Below are 20,502 nucleotides of genomic sequence, written 5' to 3'. Positions count from 1 at the left end.
TGAAAATCATTTATATATGCACTTCAGAATGAAAATCATTTATATATGCACTTCAGAATGAAAATCATTTATATATGCACTTCAGAATGAAAATCATTTATATATGCACTTCAGAATGAAAATCATTTATATATGCACTTCAGAATGAAAATCCGTGTGACGAAAAAGGACCGTAGTAAGCAGGTGTACATCTTACCCGGGTACGTACTAAGTGAGTTCCACTGTAGTTATACTTGATATTTCTGACCCACCCACTGAGTTGGGTGGTGTGTTGATTTGCTGCTTCGAATTGTAGGTAGACCGTACTGTCAAGTTATTAACTGGTCTCGTCTTCGTCCTGTAACAGTCAACATTATTTTTGTTGCCGTAGGACATAGCCTGTGCACATTTTCCCTGAGCTGATCCTTCCCTCATAAGTCCTACCATAACCTTGTACCTTCCAAGCTGAAAGGCTGTGTTAGTTTGCTCACTGGAAATGTGATAGAGCTAGGTGTTAAGGGGGCAGCCTGGTCGTAAAATCCCTGAAAAATCGAATTTGTAAATTCATATCGAGTGCTACATCAGTTGAAAGAGCATGAATAGCTGCAAAATCTCTGCAAATTTTGTCTCGATCTGACCAGCCGTTCAAGAGTTATGGCCGAAAATGTGCCCTTGCAAGGAAAGATTTTGTTGTTGCACGCTGTCATTTTTTGGCAGCACTGTATTTGAATGTGAGCAGACCGTGCGCAACTTGTCGTATCATGGAAACACGCGAAAGTGTGCAGAATTTTGCTCCAAGTCAAAAAAATCACTTTTTTTAGCCGTGCAGCAGGACTTTTGCCAGCACTCTCGTGACATTGCAGATATGTGGCTTGATTATTGTAGTTGACGTTGATTTAGTGACTTTGGCAAGTTTGAGTCGTGTCAAGAAGTCAGGTAGGATTCAGCACTAGGCAGTAGTGGAACGTGAGTGGTAGTCTTTGCCGAATTTTGAGGGTATCCTGGATTTGGTTTGCAGCGCTGTGGAAATGGCTTGCTACGATCTCGTAGCACACCCTAAACCTAAAAAATTCAAAAATTGACTTGGGTCTGTGGGAGTCTGTGAGAGAACGCCCAGTCGTGCCGTTGTGACAGATTCCAGGGCCACGTTGAGGGGCCCTATCCCACCACCCATGGCTGCTTCTGGACTTTTTTTAGGTTTGGATCCTGCGCACGGACAGAATAGGCAAGAACATGTGAAAAAATTGTAAATGCATTTTTTGGCTCCTGGGTGGCTCGCACACCGTGGCACTATGCCGGAATTTTGAGTTTTTCCGGCCTGGAAAGCCTGTCAGTGAGGCGCAAGAACTTTTAAATCATGTCCAGAGGGCCAGCATAGTGGCAGGAGTGTGTGGTGCAAATTTCACTCAAATCCATTGAGAGACACCAAAGTTACGGTCCATTGAATGCCATATGAAATTTATGGGCAGGCTGCTAAAAAAAGGTAGCAGCCTGCCCATAAATTTCATATGGCATTCAATGGACCGTAACTTTGGTGTCTCTCAATGGATTTGAGTGAAATTTGCACCACACACTCCTGCCATTAGGTAATTGCTATCGCTCCACGACGGCCAGTACAGAGTAACAATAAGCCTTGTGTGTGATTCCATTAGTTTTCATTGGTATAAGGTGCTTTATTGGCGAGAGGCAAGCCGCTGTTTACCTGCGACAAGAAGCTGATTTTTTGAAAGACGTAAAAACTCAAGTCGCAGTGCGAAGCAACATGTCAAAAACTCACCCGGTATGGCGCTTCTGGTTATCGCAGAGCCATGAAATTTGGCTCGGAGTAAAACACATCGTAGTCTCACTGCGACATATGTTTTCTAATCAAAACACCAAGAGAGAAAGTGAATATTGAGTCCGTTCCGATTTGCAACCTATTTCCTATTTCCATCACAACTCACTAATTCTGAGAAATCCCGACAATTTGGGTACTTAGTGCATGCTGGACAGATTACAGCGTAATACATTGTACATACCGGAATATAGTGCCTGTGGTAGTCATGCATTGTACATACCGCAATATAGTGCCCACGTTAGGTCTACTATTTCAAGGCCCACATCGCAGGTGTGCACTATGCTCTAGATATGAAATGCATGTACAGTGGAGATTGGATATAACGACAAATCGAGTTTAGCGACAACATTGTGTTGCCCAAGTCGTTTAGCAAGTCCATTCTGTACATTATAGATCGGGTATAGCGACCTCGAAAAGATCGACAGATCGAATTTACTGACACTTTTTGGTGCCCGAAGACCTGAAAATGCATAGAATATAATGACTTTCCTCTTGTATCAGGCAAATTGGCATGCATGGGACATGTGTGTGTCACATGCCCGGACCTCTGGGTCACTCCACGCATGCTGGTAGCCGCAGTGCAGCGTGCGGTGTACAGTAGGGTGTACAGTAGGTATGGGTTATAGCGTGGGTGTTTGAAAAACGACTTTCTATTCTTATTTCCGATATTTCTTACACACGATAAAACAAGTGTGACATATCATGTGCATGTGCGCAGAGGCAGGAAGATCATCGTATTATGCAATGTAGTGCTACTGTGCATGCGGCTGGTCATAGTCCCATAGGCTTACCATGTGGCTATGCAACAGGACTCGGGAGTTACATGACCACAACAGTTGAACCTGCAGCACTACAACCCAACGCGAGTCAGATCAGAACAGCATTGGACGGATATTATTACTACAGCCAGTACAGGCAGTACAGGCAGTACAGGCGATATACTTTGTAGTTTCTACTAATCTGCCATGTTTCGCTACACAAAGTCCATTCTTAGGACCGATATATTCTACTGTACGATAAAATTACTTGTAAGAATAAATATACACATGAAACCCATGTTATGATTATGAAAACATGAGAGTTCATTCTTGTAGGCAGTATATTATTCTTTTACACGACCACGCTATAACCGATACACACTGTAGTTGCTATGCATGACTTTTGGCTTCAACTTGCATGCAGACATATGCACATGTGCATCTAAAGCCCATATGCATATCTGCAATAGATTTCTGTCATTTTTATATACATATTGCATAGGGGTGTCAACGAGTAGTAGGGTACCCATGCTACCCGTAATTTGATAGGGTAGTAGGGTAGCAATTTACTCCTGAGAACCCGATAGGGTAGTTGGTGTACGGTGTTTTTGCAACGGTGCATGTAAACAACATGGCCGTAGTCCGTGCTACTGCTACTGTACACTTTCTATGTAGTGCGGCAAGTGCCGCGTGACACTCACAGTACAAACTGTGTCAAAAATACCCGATAGGGTACCCGTGCTACCCGGACCTGTTACCCAACCAAACCCCTACCCGTTGCAGCCCTAAATTATTGCATACTAAAAGTGAAGATCGGGTTTAGTGACAGATCGAATATAGCGACATTTTGTTTTCTCCCGAAGGAGTGTCGTTATATCCTATCTCCACTGTACTTCGAAAAGTAGTGCAATGCATCAAATTGTTGTGAAATTTGCCACCTCTCACCCTGCGCAAGCCATAGTGTATGCGTTTCTTGTGTCACCCACATACGTAAAGTCGTTCAACTTCCTCTTTATTGATCACAAGAACACAACTTGAGTCTCACTCATGTCAGCATGTACCTGGTTGATCAAGCAGCCCCCCCCCCCCCCAACCTGCTGACCATTCGTGCACTATTTTCTGGCATTGTCCTATCACTCCTGTAGCAATCAGTGAAAATCACTATTAGAGAGGTTCTGCATAACGATGTTACGTTAGTAAAAAAAATGTAGTCGATCAACGGAAAGTCTTACGTAAACTGCATGCGTATCTGTGTTCCGTCATCCGGAGTTTTCAAATCACTTTTCAAACTCCGAACGCGGCTGTGTACGACCAGATCGACCTGGGGAGAGAGTCATAAAGTTGTACCCCAATCCACTTTACGGACCAGCTACTTTATCAGAGCCCTATCTATGTACTCTACGTAGACAACTTTCCGTAAGTGGAGTGCAAACTCGCGAATCCACGGGTTTTTCCTGCCGAAAGTTGCTCAACGTTTACCGTTACGTAGTGCGGAACCTCTCTTTTTTTTGTCACAATCATTACGTTACGCCCACAATCTGTTCATATGCAAAATATTTTGTTCGTCCATGTACTTTGAAGTTTAGTGTACTTGCTTGGCATTCGACATGCAGTCAGATCTCCCTCATTCTTGGCATTCAACATGCAGTCGGATCTCCCTCATGCTTGGCATTTGACATGCAGTCGGATCTCCCTCATGCTTGGCATTCAACATGCAGTCAGATCTCCCTCATGCTTGGCATTCAACATGCAGTCAGATCTCCCTCATGCTTGGCATTCGACATGCAGTCAGATCTCCCTCAAGCTTTATTTCCTGCAGGGTTTCTCAATACACGGCGGGTCTTTGCCAGTCACCTTACTATGTGTGCATGGTATTTTTTAAAGACGAAATTCTTAATTCTAGCAGGCAGTCGAAATATGTTGGCTTTTATCAGTGTCAATTTTTCAGTATGTCAACCCGTGTGTGTTGTGTCTGTGTGTGCATGTGTGTGTCTGTGTGTGTTGTGTCTGTGTGGGCATGTGTGTATCTGTGTGTGTCTGTGTGTCAGCAAGCATGCAGGGAAAATCAAGTTGAAGGAAGCTCAAGAAGGAAAGGAAGAAGATGTGCGTGCCTTGTTTGTGTGCAGGTGGAAGAAACGAAGGAAGAAGAAAAAGCCTGAGGGTCAACTTGTGTTATGTTATCCACCATCACCTCAAGAGAAAGCATAATGTCTTCTTTGTTGTGTGCAGAGGCAAGAAACGAAGGAAGAAAGCACGTCAAACAGCAAATCTAACAATGGTGGAATGCATAATGAATTACTAATGTCTTCTTTGTTGTGTGCAGAGGGAAGAAACGAAGGAAGGAAGAAAGCACGTCAAACAGCAAATCATCATTCTTGTAGGCTCCAACAAAGCAAGCAGAAACAAATTAAAAAGTCAAAAAAAGTCAAGAAGAAAAAGCCTGAGGGTCAACTTGTGTTATGTTATCCACCATCACCTCAAGAGAAAGCATAATGTCTTCTTTGTTGTGTGCAGAGGCAAGAAACGAAGGAAGAAAGCACGTCAAACAGCAAATCTAACAATGGTGGAATGCATAATGAATTACTAATGTCTTCTTTGTTGTGTGCAGAGGGAAGAAACGAAGGAAGGAAGAAAGCACGTCAAACAGCAAATCATCATTCTTGTAGGCTCCAACAAAGCAAGCAGAAACAAATTAAAAAGTCAAAAATCGGCCATCCCAAACCCCGACCACCACCCCTACAGGAATGATTACTTTTATAGCTGATACAGCTCATTCTTCACGCTGTCCGTGATTGGTCGCTCATTCTCAACCAATCAGAGTCACTCAGCATTAAACACATGTACATTGACTACCAACTGTCAAGAAGCAGTCTTGACCAGAAAGGAATCATTACAGGAATGATTACTTTTATAGCTGATACAGCTCATCCTTCACACTGTCCGTGATTGGTGGCTCATTCTCAACCAATCAGAGTCACTCAGCATTAAACACATGCACATATGTACATTGACTACCAACTGTCAAGAAGCAGTCTTGACCAGAAAGGAATCATTCCTGGTATGGACATCATGAGTCGAAACTTTCAGAACTTTCAGTCCTAATTCCTCCGGAAAAGCTGGTTTATGGTTACCTCTATTTTCTGCAAACAAAACACACAAACACATACACATGCATGCACACATGCACACATGCACACACACACACGCATGCACACGCACGCATGCACACACACATACACACACAACCACTTGATTCGCACACTACCTGCCATGCAGTCGTGGCCAAAGATTCGCACACTACCTGCCATGCAGTCGTGGCCAAAGATATCCGATCCATGTGCCGAAAGCAGGGCCAAGCGCCCCCCCCCCCCCCTGCAGTCAAAGCGGTCGTTTTAAAGTCAGGTGGTCTTTAGAACCAGGTCCCACTGTGTAGAACTGTCGGTGCATGGAAAAACGGTCGTTAAGAGCAGGTGGTCGCTGAACCCAGAGGTCGCTTACACCAGGTTTTACTGTATCTGGACATTGCACTCACCACACATTACCGTGTGTGATACCGTGTGCGATTGGAGCCTAGTCTTAAAGAGTGCCCCGTCTGAAATAGTGCCTCCGTCTCAGAGAGCCAATGAGAAAATAATGCTGTCTTGAACAGTGCCCTCCCACGCCACTTACATAGAAAATGTGTGGGATTTGTGCCGATAATTCGAAGTTAACAAACCATAATTAGAAGTTCGCTTTATTTTCAGCAAATCAGCTTGGTTTGCATGCGCAGGCAGTTCAGTGTTCACTAACTCTGTGTCTAAGGTGCATTGTGCAATTCTGCGTGTCAATGCGAGCATTTTCACATACATAATGTGTTGTGGGCACATGTTTGGATAATTAGAATGTCCGGATACAGGTCTACTCTCCATATAACGTAATCTCTGGGACCACGCAAAAATTATGTTATATCGAGAGTTATGTTATGTAGGAAACCGTGTGTAAAATACAAGATGTACCTCAAAATGAAGGGTATTGCAAGGCGTGTTTAACCGTGCAAATATATACACACTGTACCACCGTCGACATCAGATACCATCAATGCCCCAGATGCACAATAAGCCTTTTGCGCGTTGTACAGATGCACGAAATCCCGTAGAATCCCGTAGAACCTAATGGGCGTTGAATGTGCAGGACCCTATTGTGTTTTCTGCTATTTCCACTAAGAAATGGGCCCTGAAGGCATTTCAAACGAAAACCTTTTCTGACAAAGATCTAGCTAGTCATTAGTTCTAACCAAATTGAAGAAGCTGGAATAGGGATTGTTTGCCCTTGGTTATGAGTAGGGCTGAAACAATTATACCGAATACTCGAGTACTCGCTCGGATTTTTCAAAAATAATCGTACTCGGAATTAATCAGAGTACTCGTTCATACATGGTACATGCATTTACTACAGAAATCTGCAGTTTCAGAGCAGCAGTCGGCAGATATTGATGTGTAGACCGTGTGGTGAACATTTATTCACGAGTAGAGAGAGCCCAAATGACCCCCAACCAATATACCCGAGAAAAATGACTGCTACTCGGTTCAATCAGGGTTGTATCATGTGATTTTAAGGCCCCTGGTGTGCAATTTTTAGGAGATGAAGAATACTCGAATATTCGATCGGAGAAAATCAGAGTACTCGAACTCGGGATCTAAGTGCCAACTTTCAGCCCTAGTTATGAGGCTAAAATTGGTCAAATGCGCATGCATAGCACACAATGAACACCCAATCGGTTCTGTACACACCTACGCCCTAGTACTGAACTTCGTACATCTGTACAACGCGCAAAAGGCTTATAGGACTAAACAGGCTAGCTACAGCTACCGCTTGATCGTACTGCGCACGTGAATTTACGTTGTATCGAGAGTGAGCAAGTCGGGGACCGCGCCCGAGCATGTGTTGTGTAGAACAAAATTTGGATGGGAGTGATGCCGTTTCGGCGCAGGATTTGATTTTTTTACTTACTAGCGAGGTTTATGTACAAGTGAGAGTTGTTATATCGAGAGCAGACCTGTAATCAGAAGTTTTTTTCCCGGCATTTGGTGCTCGAATTATCAGGATTCCACCTGTACTGACCAAGTAGTACTACTGTACGAAGTCAATATTCCATTTTATCACGACTAACCAAAGCCTGTGTTCAATCCCTAAAAAGGAGTCAAATATAAGCTAGCTGTCAATATACATGTAGCCCTTTAAGGTGTGAAATACGCACTCCGGGAATAGTTGACTGCTTAGGTATACCAACAAAATCTATGGGAGTCAATACTAAAGTGAGTGATGAACATTCATACTGGAACTGGCTTGATATTGGACCATCGACAAAGAATAGAAGCACGACCTTCAACAAGAGCCCAGATTCCGATAGCAGCACGGATAAAGCTGTCACTAAAAATACTAAGAGCCCACCCGCTGTGCCCCTAGTATTAGTAGGGACTTCAGACCACGAGACCTCATGGCCCAAAACCCTAGTATTAGTAGGGACTTCAGACCACCAGACCTCATGGCCCAAAAGCGTGCAAACGACGCCTGCACAAATCGTGTGATGGTCATATGTCAAGTCGAGTAAAGAAATGTGGAACCGTTTTTCGAAATGAAGGAAGTTTTGTACAGTTGGAGAAAGTTTCGGTTCGTCTTGTTGGAGCTTGCCTTCCTTTGGGACCAGCAAGAATGGAGCTGTTACGTTCATTTTTGACGGAGATACGTATGCGGATGGAAGGGAAAAGTGAGAAACTATATGATCCGTCCGGGTCCCCTTCTTGAAAATGTGATATTCGTATTCTACGGTGACCTCGACTCTCGAATTAGTCTACATACTAGTAGAAGGTAATCTTTATTGTTTCCACCTTCCAGAAGACCTATTTCTTGCATTATTCCTCTTTGTACTTTGCCGTGCAGCGCCGCCATAGTCACAGTATGGAAAGCAGCGAGAAGTATCCTGCGCTAAATGATGCTGATGTACAAATTGAATTGCTCTTGGCTGTTTCGGTCCATGCCCCGATTCTTGTCTCCAATGCTGTTATGCTCGATCTGGTCGAGCTCCGCAAGGATAGCTGAAAGAGTGCCGAATTGGGAGATTTGTTGTATATTCTTGTTGCTATTTGCTGGAAGAAACTGTGCAGCTCGACACCCGAGGAGAAATCAGTATCAGCAGCTACTACACCTAGCTGATGATGCTCACTAGACAGAAGCGGAAAAAACCACTGAATTTCTTTATTTAGTGCTCTACTACGCGAAATGTGCTATTATTATTATTATTATTATTATTCAAAGGATCAGTCGGGGAAGTGAACTGCCTGAAAAGAGAAAAAAACGCCAGACCCACCAGGACTCGAACCTGGGACCCTGCTTGTCATGAGCAATGCTCTAACCACTGAGCTATGGGACCAGGCTGAACCTAGAAGGCGCTGACAAGTTTTTCACTCCAAAGGCAGCTCACAACACGTGCCACACATACTGATGGCACTTGGGTCTTTTTCCCTCCCCCAGGGGACCAACCACGGTCAGTTTCTGGAAACTACCAGAGGTGAAAGAAAGTGATTAAATTTTGGAAAGGATTGGGAGAACTTCAAATTCATTTTCTCTTTTCAGGCAGTTCACTTCCCCGACTGATCCTTTGAATTTGAAGTTCTCCCAATCCTTTCCAAAATTATTATTATTATTATTTGAAACTCGGGTATTGAGCCAATAATACAAGTAGAAAGGAAAAGGACATATGGAAACGAGTTAAGAGTAACCGTTCTCCACCACTGTAACTAGATACTATATACACTCAGAATGTCGAATGTCTCAGTACTCTGTCAGTTTTGTGCCTAGTTGTTGCACTTTCTGACTGTATATAGTATCTAGTTACAGTGGTGGAGAGTTACTCTTAACTCGTTTCCATAATTATGTCCTTTTCCTTTCTACTATTATTATTATTAGGCCACACGTTTTTATTTCTATGTTTCTCGTCACCCGCGCGCATACGATACAGGAGTCTGGAAGAAAAAAAGAAAAAAAACTGTGCTGCACTGACTGTGCATGTGGGGACCAGCACACTCATGCACATGTACATAATGTGGCCTGGCCTGCGCGACACATGATGCAAGGATGGTATTTTTGTGCGCAATCTAGCTGCACATGCACAGATTGTGACAGAAGCTCCTACCACATACTAGTTGCTAACTATGGATGCTATTTTGCATGGTTTATCGGTGGATTTTAGTGTGAACAAAGGTCAAATAAACTTTTTTTTATTTTTCGGTCATTTTTATTTTTTTCCACCTCTCGCATACGTTTTTAGATTTTCAGGTGACGAGAAACATAGAAATAAAAACGTGTGGCCTTATTATTATTTTAACTGGTTTTGAGGGAAAGAGACAAACGGGAAAAGTCCGAAGAAAAAATTGACTGTCACCACCAGGACTCGAACCAGGGACCCTCGCTTGTAGCCAGCGATGCTCTAACCACTGAGCTATGGTGTAGTCGTCATCCAAGCAGAGACCGTTCAACATTTTCTTCAGACTTCGTAACTCACACTTCCTGTGAATCCACACAGGCGGGTGGGACGCAGCCCTCACTGTACCCACACACTTCACGTACAAACTAGCACGCGGGGAGCCCCAAGTCATAAAATATTAACTGGTTTTGAGGGAAAGAGACAAACGGGAAAAGTCCGAAGAAAAAATTGACTGTCACCACCAGGACTCGAACCAGGGACCCTCGCTTGTAGCCAGCGATGCTCTAACCACTGAGCTATGGTGTAGTCGTCATCCAAGCAGAGACCGTTCAACATTTTCTTCAGACTTCGTAACTCACACTTCCTGTGAATCCACACAGGCGGGTGGGACGCAGCCCTCACTGTACCCACACACTTCACGTACAAACTAGCACGCGGATTATTATTATTATTATTATTATTTGCTGTATCTCTGGTGATGTGTGTGCTACGATTACCCCAGCCAATACAATGTCCTGTACATGTACATGTACATATTGAGCTTAGTCAGTGCCTCTTCCTTGATCATTCTATTTCTTGACACCAACAGTCCGAAGCTATCTCAGGACTGTATTATTGATGTCTCCTGTTACTAACCACTACAGGGATGAATTTATCCTGTATCGCATCGCAGTTTGCGACGCAAAATCGATCTACTGCTACTCAAAAGTCATCTTGATTCGCAGAAAACTGCGATACATACAGACTACCCATGCCTATCCTGCGCTGTCAAGTAGCATGCATACAGTGCAGTGTACGTGGTGCAGGCACTCTCAATCTGCGTGCGCATGTATGACTCAGTCGGGTTTTTGCAAACGGGCTTTCAGCACCACTCTCAAGAAGGACTATGTGGAAAACACCCAACCTTCGAAGAAAAATGCTAATCAAAATCAAAGACTGCTACACAATTGTGATTTTGTATATCAGAAACTGTTATGCAAAATATGACAATAAATTCATCCCTGCACTACATTGTAAACCATGCTATTCAGCTGTTTCATGCGGAGAAAGATTGTTTTCGGGTCTGGTGTGTGGTTGCTATGCGTTGCTAAGGAAAGTGGGTTCTCTCAGTTTGACATATCTCTCTGATCTCAAATGTGTGGGGCGTTTGTTGGAAAAATGATCAAAAATCAGGTGATAGGCAATGACTATTTTGCTTGTAACTTTAGCTTCCTTTGTCCGATTAAGGTTGCAACCACACTACGTACAAAATCAAGTACGCGTTTGCGTTCAGCTTTCAGATAACGCAAAGTCGCATCCACACTGCCATTTCATCCGCAAGGAATCCTTGCGTTTTGTCTACATTTCTGGGTCCCAGAAAAAATAGCGCTGTGAAAATGTATTGTACTACATGTAGTAGTAGTTTGAAAAAGAGTCGCGAGCGCCTTGACATACACGTTCAAGGCCTCGCTCATCTCCTCTCGGATGGTCCGCTCCAGGCTGTCATCTGGCCCTGCTTTGTCTTCATGGTACGCTGCCCCAAACTGCATGAGCTTCTCAATTCGAGATTATCAGCGAAATACAATGTAGTTGCGCGGCATCTCGAACTAACAACAGCAGGCAACAGGACTGTCCGGAAATTATACTGAAAGCAAAGCCCTGGCAGATGAAATCTCAAATACTACAAACTGCACTGACAAGGAAGCCATCTACTACCGACACAGTGCAAGCCTCAACAAGAAACATCTACCCGTAAGAAGAACCGAGCAAAACACAAGGAAAAGGCGAAAAGTTGCTTTCTACAGGGGTACCCGGTTTGCTGAAACGAAACGCAGTATGTTTTGCGTTTCGTATGCGTTTCCTTGACGACACAAGCAGAAAAGTTGCGTTTACGCAGTTTTGTACCTAGTGTGGTTGCAGCCTTAGAAAAACTAAAGACCAAACTCCTCAGGAAGCTCTAACCTATCCAAAAAGCAAAACATAAGCCACAGAAAACCGATTTGAAAAAATGGTCTGAAGTCCCTACTATTAGTGTAAACATGTCGCATGTACTACGCACTTATCTAAGAAGTTATCTTAGGGGCCGTTTACATGAGGAAAATAAGCCCGGGCTTATTCGCCTCGGGCTTATTTTTCAACCGTTTACATGACGGTTGTACGGGGCTGAGTTCAGGTGAGTGACTGCGAGTTCTGCGCGCATTTTATTTTTCAAATCGCACATGAACGCAGTGGTAAATGTTCGTGTCTGATGAAATTTGGATCAAGAAATGCCGGCTCAGGTTTCTACTGCCTTTCCAATTGTCACTTATTTTTCGAGAAGGTGAAGGATGGGCTAGGACCTTCCACTGGACAAAAACCAGAAGAAAACATACCAAGAAATAAATAAAAGAGACGCACTGTCCACGGCCACATTCTCTCAGGTTCACGAGGCAAAATCGAAAAATACGGAAAAACTCGCTTATAAGTTATAAGCCCTTCTTGACCGTTTACATGACAAAATAAGCCCTGGGGGTTGGATAAGCTCGGGGGTCAAGGGTAGGGCTAGTTCAGCTCGGGGCGAGCTGAATAAGCCCGCCCGACCATGTAAACGCGCGCTCTAAAATGACTGCGTGACAGATCAAGGCGGGCTTATCGTAAGCCTAGGGTTGAATAAGCCCGGGCTTATTTTTCTCATGTAAACGGCCCCTCACTATACCATCAGACATACAAACCATGCGGCTGTGTTAAGATATCCACAGAGATACCGTGTGATGTTTCGGCATGGGTGGGCGCTAACCGTGCTGGCCATTTCCTGCGGGTTTTTTGCAGTGTCAACAACATACGTGCACCCATGCCCACACGCGCGCCCACTCACATACACAACCACAAGCACAAAGGGCCACGTGCCACCATGCGGCAGCCATGACAAAGTCTTTATGGAAGACTCTTACCATTGTTGACAAGTGATGAGGGGGTGCGACAGGTCACCACGGGAACAGAAGCCGATCATGTCGCCAGTTTCCATCGCTTCCAGGTCAGGTCACGGACGGGCTATCTTATCCTCATTGCTCACTCACTCGCGGCTCTGGAAATCCCGCACCAGCACTGCAGTGCGAAGACCTCGTCCTTGTGACCAGGGTTGACTCATCGAAGGCATTTGGCACGTCGGGAGTACAAGTACCGATAAGTTAGTTCAACAAGGAAAATACACCAGTGTTGAGAAAGGCGGTGCGCTGTTTGCCAAGCTAGTCTTCAACGCCAGAACTCGGCGAGTACACAAACAGATACACACATGCAAGTAACAGCAAGAAGTTCCGGGGCCGCCGCGTGAGTGCTACGCAGTAACAACTGCTCTTACTGCACTAGTACAATTGTACAGAGACTGTAGTCGACCGTCGCGTCCCGGTTTGGTTCTCAGAGTCTCTCTGGTCTGGGCAAACACCTTGGCTTGGGCTCTGGAATGTCAGTAATACAGGTATCAGAACTCGGACGACAAAACTGAAGTACCAAACATACCCGGGGCTGCGGGGAGAGACCGCTAGTATGGTGGCAGAAAGAACGTTCAACGGCCACATGTGCACGCTAATTACCAGTAGTTCACGAAGCCGCACCAACACCAGATGGCGGCGGCAATCAAAACCACACCAGAAACGACTACCCAATAAGCCAACTACGGTAACTGCTACTACTGGTAATTTCAACAGGAACTCTTACTAGAGCTAAGAGTAAGACAAAAACAAACGACTGCTGGCTGAGACTGTGACAACAAAGCAACCCAAACCATAATAATAATTTTAAAAATATTATGTGCCCACACCATGTGCACCTAGTACCTAGCAGCTGAAAGTGCAAAACCTTCACACTTCACAAGGAAGGAAGGGAGTGGTGTTACCCTGGTTACTACAGTACTCAGAAAGCGCACTCAGAAGTGTTGGCTAGCAGATAAATTAAGTGTGACAGTTACATACCGGGTATATAGTCATTGCCAGGCGCTAGGCCACAGGCACAGTCAGTTCATGTACCGTATTTCCGCAAATAAAAGGCCGTCCTCGTATACAACGCCTTCCTCGTATACAAGGCCGGGGCAGGGGCGATTGAAAAAATAAAAGACCGTCTCCGATTAGAAGACCGGGCCTACTAAATGAGTCTTTGTTCTTGTGTTAAAAATAGAAGACCGTGCTCAAACTGTGTAGAAGAAAATGGAAGAACGGGGGTAAAACTGTGTGGCGAGAAATAGAAGACCGGGGTCAAACTGGGTTGAAAGAATAAAAGACCGTCCTCGATTATAAGCCCGGGTTAGGACGAGGTTTCCACAAATAGTAGACCGGCCTACTATCATGTTGTGGAAATACGGTGACTCACTGGATCATCATGATTCATGATCATTGCTAGCCAGAAAAGGAGGGATCCATCAAGTTTATCCAGCAAAGCTAAAGCCAAAGGAGTGACATCATCAACACTTCATGATAGCACTACAAGCAGGGTGTCGTAAAATACTATTCTATTTTACGACTCCCTGACTACAAGTACTAGTACATGTATACAGCCAGCGCAGTCAAACAGGACCAGTGTTGTAAGAAAAACAACTGTTTACTTGTTAGTGTTTGTCTTCTGCCTCGCGAAGTAGTTCCGATCCTGCGATAGTAGCGCCTGTGAAAACAAAAACTAGCATGCATGCCATTCATCACAAAGAACTCATTTCCTTGTGAAAGCAGGTACATCGTTTCCTCGACGTCGCGACATTCATCACACATCACACAGTACCTAACTTCCTTTCCAGCATGACCAGAGGCCGGAGTGCTGCTAGCAACACTTCCAACACTGTCACTAGGCAACAGGGACAATGTAACCATGTAACCATGGTAACTTTCCATGCTCAACAAGTCTAGGATAGTGTTGGGGCCTGAGAGTGAGAGACAGGGTGCATGCCTTGTACACTCACTACAATGTACAAACAAAGAACATACACGTGTATACACATATATACACATGTACCCATATTGCATCTATTTTCAGCTACGACATGCAAACCATTCGCCTACGCATGTGCGCACGCAAGCAGGTGCACACACACACGAGCACACACGAGCACACACGAGCACACACACACGAGCACACACACACGAGCACACACACACGAGCACACACACACACACACACACACACACACACACACACACACACACACACACACACACACACACACACACACACACACACACACACACACACACACACACACACACACACACACACACACACACACACACACACACACACACACACACACACACACACACACACACACACACACACACACACACACACACACACACACACACACACACACACACACACACACACACACACACACACACACACACACACACACACACACACACACACACACACACACACACACACACACACACACACACACACACACACACACACACACACACACACACACACACACACACACACACACACACACACACACACACACACACACACACACACACACACACACACACACACACACACACACACACACACACACACACACACACACACACACACACACACACACACACACACACACACACACACACACACACACACACACACACACACATGCACTAACCGACTTAGAGAAGTCAAATATACACCACATGACCAGCCCTGATCAAAGCTGAGTAAAGGCTTGCTTTACAATCTGAGTGCGCAAGTCCTGTCAGTGAAATAGAAACAAACTAACAGGCAATAAAACAAACATTTCATGGGTGGAAATCAACTTGCTCGTGAAATTCTTCGTATTCCTCACAACATTTTCGTTGCAAAAGAGACTTGAGAGTAAGAATAAAAAAATAGACAGAACCTGAAAATATATGTTTAGTAAAAGATGATGTCATGAACGAATTTTCAGACAAAGCATAGATGTATTACATGAGTATCGTGTTGACAGTTTTATGAAGTAACTTGGACATACCCTACACAGCTATGCAGCTAAAACAATCTAGTGGCGGCGCGGCGACGGCAGCAGCAGTGCAATGGGAAAACAGTCTGACTGACAAAGAACACAAGATGACGAGAGAAAATGCACTCTCAGTAAATACTACAGCAATAAGACAACACTAATCTAAACAGTTGAGTAGCAGAAAAGCGCTACACCATTCAAGGTAGCAGCAGCAGTAAATGCATTCAACACATCACTCACTATTAGCTTGCTATTCACCGCTTGGGTCTGTCACGAGTGTCAACTGCATAACAAACAATGAGCCAAAGGCAACAACAAAGGAGATGAAAAGCATGACTCAGAACAGAACAGAACACATTAACACTGGTTACAAAGCTCCAAAACAGTGGATAGGATTCTACCTGGCAACTACTGGCAGGATTCTACCTGGCAACTACTGGTGTCCACCTAAGACGTTTAAAATAGCCAGGACTGGATGGGCACAAACTGCTCCAACAGAATACAAACTGCTCCAACAGAATACAAACTGCTACAACAGAATACAAACTGCTACAACAGAATACAAAAGGCTGAACTCACACAAAGTAATATTATGCTTCGACTAAGAGTAAATAAACAGGAGTGTGCAACTCGCCATCAGTTTGGGAAAGCGGAATTAGTCATCCATGTCGATTGTGATGACTCATTGGAGGTGTGATCCGCGAGTAGTACATTGACATCAAAGACGAAGTAAAATGATAATCACACTGTCTTGTAAATATGAGACCACAACCATCAACTGCTGATTCAGCTAGCAATAGCCAGTGTGACTGGTGTAGCAGCTAGTCTCAACACAGACCCTTGCATGTGCCAAGCAGCGTTGCTTGAACAAGGAAAACATAGCCTGGCACAGATTAGCTGCTCCACACGTTAACAAACGCCAATAGGCAATAGCATATATTTTAGGACTAATGTTGGGCATGTAGAACTTAGGGCTTGCTGAAAGTTTCACCGTCGTGTCACCGTAGTGCCTGAAATGAGCATGATTCACCGCAGCCTCAGTCGCACCATCAGGAAAATAAATTGAACTCAAGTGAACTTCTTCCACCGCAACAGGCGTTGCGCCGTGTTTCCCCGTACGCAACATGAAGTATAAACCGGGCTTAAATACCAGACCAAGTAAGAGTGTTAACTTCACACTATTGCCACATGTACATTGCTCAACTTGCAGTTCTGACTGCTACTCCTCTCCTTCCCTGATGAAAAAGAAGAAAGGACCTTTGCCACAGTGCCGTATTTCCACGGAGGACATGTTGCAACTCACTGCTAAGAACGCGTTTGGAGTATTATTAGTTGACGATTATACAAGGAACTCTGTTCTGATGTATAATCATAATTGCATGAAGAGGTGAAGCGAAATGTAACACTGTAGTGGCCCTACATTTTTACTGCATAAATAACCAGTTTTCAAAGCTTTTTTTTTTTTTTCTTTCGTTCCTACACCATAACACGCATGCTCGGCCAGTCCTTCCTCGGCCTTGTTTGAACGCGTCAATGGCCAAGATAAAGCCCATGGGCACTCCCCGGTGCATAAGTAAATGGGATGGGCGGGAGGGACTACAGTGTTACATTTCGCTTCACCTCTTCATGCAATTATGATTATACATCAGAACAGAGTTCCTTGTATAATCGTCAATTGCACATCAGAGGCTCCGCTCCATGTAACACTGTAGATTTCAACGCTCAAATCAGAGGTGAAGCGAACACCACAAGACCGGAGAGAGGGACCAACGCAGGCCATGAAACCCCCAACCGGGCATGCAGCACACCATGCACACCACCAAATCAGTAAGGAACAGGGTAAACCGGTGCCACGGAAACTTGCCGCAGAAAGTGACAAAAGGCCTGTCCAGAACAAGGACACAGGCGTAATGGCAAAAGGAAGAAGAAATGAGGAAAGCCGTGTACTATACACATGCACAGATAGAACGGCATTGAGAAAGCCAGGCACAGACAGCAATCGGATTACTGAGGTAGACACAAAGTCACAGACTCAGAACCTGGCCAGGCCAACATTGGTAGCGCTACGGCGCAAGCACGGAGCGGCAGAACTGCTGATGTGCCGATGGGGAAGAGCCGCTGGTCTCACCCTCCCACGGCTTGAAATAGAAGCGCTGGAACACGGATGCGCAACTCCAGTCAGCACATTTCATGATGTCCACTGTCGACATACCTTTACGCTTCGCAGCAGACGTAGAAGCGGCACGAGTGGAATGGGCACCAAACAATGATGTGTCCACACCAGCCTTGGACATAACCTGCTTGATCCAACGAGCAATCGTTGCAGAGGTGACAGGGTGGTGCGGACGCTTCGTGCTGAGGAACAGATGTGCAGAAGATGCCTGCCGCAGGTCGGCGGTCCGACGCAAGTACTCCCTGAAGCACTCCACAACACAGAGTGCAGGAGTCACAGGAAAGGCAGCAAAGGTGACAGGTCGGGCTGGTTCCGAACCAGGGCGATGCTGCTTAGGGGGTGTGAGATAGTCAAACACCACGCCCTCGGCAGAGAAACGATGAGAGTTGAGGCTTAGCCGGTGGAGGTCCGAAGAGCGCCGAGCAGCAGTCAAGGCCATCAGAATGGCCAACTTGCCAGACAAGACAGGGAGAGACAGGTCCGTGTTGGCAGGCAGTTTAGAGAGCCAAGAAGTGACAATACCCACATCCCAAGTATGTGAGTACCGCGGCTGCGGCGGACGCTCTAGGCAGATACCACGGAGCAAACGCACCACCAACGGGTGCTGGCCAATGGGTGCACCATCCAGCTCAGGCAGGGTAGCAGACATCGCTGACCGATAGACATTCAGGGTACTGTAGCTGCGGCCGTCCTCAAAGGAATCGGCCAGGAACTGGAGCACCATAGCTAAAGATGGGCGAACGGGATCCACTGACCGTTGACTGCACCAGCCCAGCCACTGCTCCCATGCCGATGCGTAAGCGGCATTGGTTGATGACCGCCAAGAGGAGGAGAGGAGTCGCACGACCTGTGGAGAAAGTCCTGCTGCATTGAAGCGCTGCTGGAGATAGGCCATGCGGCGAGGCGCAGGTGGCGGGATAGTACCAGTGGGTGTGGATGGCCCGAGGGTGAGAGTAGCAGGCAGTCGAATGTGGGCAGAAGCATGGGGAAATCGACCAACAGCTGCAGCCAAGTCGCGTACCATGGCTGCGTATCCCATACTGGTGCGACCAGTATCATCCGGCAAGTATGGAGTGAGGCCACACGATGAAGCACCCTGTCCAGTAGGCAGAATGGTGGGAAGGCATACACCGCGTCCTGATGAGGGAGACTCCAATTCTGAGAGAACGCATCTAGAGCGAGAGCCTCCGGATCCGGCCTCCAAGCATAGAAGGCGGGAAGTTGCGTGTTCAGTCGAGATGCGAACAGATCTAGCACCAAGGTCCAAGGAGCTGCCCTCTGAATCCTGCGAAACAGAGCAGGGTCCAGGCGCCAGTCGCCGGACTCGGAGAGGGAGCCCCGAGAAGGATGGTCCGCTGGGTTCTCCTCGCTCGGCACATATTCCGCCTGGAGGCGGATATCGTGTTGGACCGCCCATCTCCAGAGGTCGCAAGCGATCTGGGACAGGAGACGGGAATGCGTGCCGCCTAAGCGGTTGATGTAGCTGACGGCTGTCGTGTTGTCGATCAACAACTTGATGTGCAGAGGACGGTACGAGGCCCGGTGATGAAAGGCTTTCACCGCGAATGAGGCAGCGATCAATTCCAGAGCATTGATGTGGAGATTGGCCTCGGTAGGGGACCATTGACCCCCAGTACTCGTTGTGCCGCACACCGCTCCCCAGCCGAGCAGGGACGCATCGGAGAATATGGTGAGCTGAGCGGGAGGTTTGAGAATCGAGCGACCATTCCAAGTTTCTAGATCTGCTGCCCACCACGTCAGCTCCGTCCTGGCTTCCGGCGTCAGGCGTACCGTGGCAAGGTAGCTCTGATGGCGACGAAGGGCTGCAATCTTCAACTGCTGAAGGTGGCGGAATTGCAGTGGAGCCAGAAACATGCCTGGGGAGCACGCAACCATCCTGCCCAGGAGTGAGGCCAATGCGCGGATGGACAGGTAGGGCTGGGACAGGGCTCGGTGGCACTCCTGCTGGAGTTTCCGCGCCTTGTCGATCGGCACAGACATCGTCATGGCCACAGAGTTCAACTGAAATCCTAGGAACTCGAGCTGTTGCGTAGGCTCGGGAATGGACTTCTTCCGATTGATTACGAAACCCAGAGATTCTAGGAGTTGAATGGCCTGCTGCGTCTGCAGCACGGCGGCCGGCCGTGACTCGGCAATCAGGAGAAGGTCGTCGAGATACAGGATGAGACGAATGCCCTGACGACGAAGAACACTGATCGGGACCTTCATCAGCTTCGTGAATACCGGGGGGGGGGGGGGGGGGCGCTGGACAGGCCGAACGGTAGGCACTGAAACTCGTAGAGTTGGCCCTCCCAACTGAAGCGCAGGAGCCGGCGGTGTTGGGGATGGATCGGCACG

At 46.2% G+C, this 20,502-nt stretch overlaps 1 protein-coding gene and 1 long non-coding RNA gene across 2 annotated transcripts in view; both read right to left on the bottom strand.

Annotated features, from left to right (window-relative positions):
- Nucleotides 1–4,471: 4,471 nt before the first annotated feature.
- Nucleotides 4,472–14,894, bottom strand: LOC135822305 (uncharacterized). Its single transcript, XR_010554470.1, has 2 exons — nucleotides 12,946–14,894; nucleotides 4,472–5,714 (listed from the first exon to the last, which is right to left on the bottom strand). It is a non-coding gene; the product is annotated as an uncharacterized LOC135822305 (long non-coding RNA).
- A 786-nt stretch (nucleotides 14,895–15,680) lies between these two features.
- Nucleotides 15,681–20,502, bottom strand: part of LOC135822302 (vacuolar protein sorting-associated protein 11 homolog) — a 55,040-nt gene continuing 50,218 nt past the window's right edge. The window contains exon 36 of the mRNA XM_065335038.1: nucleotides 15,681–16,254. Coding sequence (XP_065191110.1) covers nucleotides 16,222–16,254 — 33 coding nt within the window. The 3' untranslated portion in view covers nucleotides 15,681–16,221. The remainder of the gene's footprint in view (nucleotides 16,255–20,502) is intronic.

Source organism: Sycon ciliatum, chromosome 8 (genome assembly GCF_964019385.1).
Source record: "Sycon ciliatum chromosome 8, ocSycCili1.1, whole genome shotgun sequence".
Taxonomy (NCBI): Eukaryota; Metazoa; Porifera; class Calcarea; order Leucosolenida; family Sycettidae; genus Sycon; species Sycon ciliatum.
Note: the sequence above shows the minus strand (reverse complement) of the source record. Positions and strands in the feature narration are given on the sequence as shown.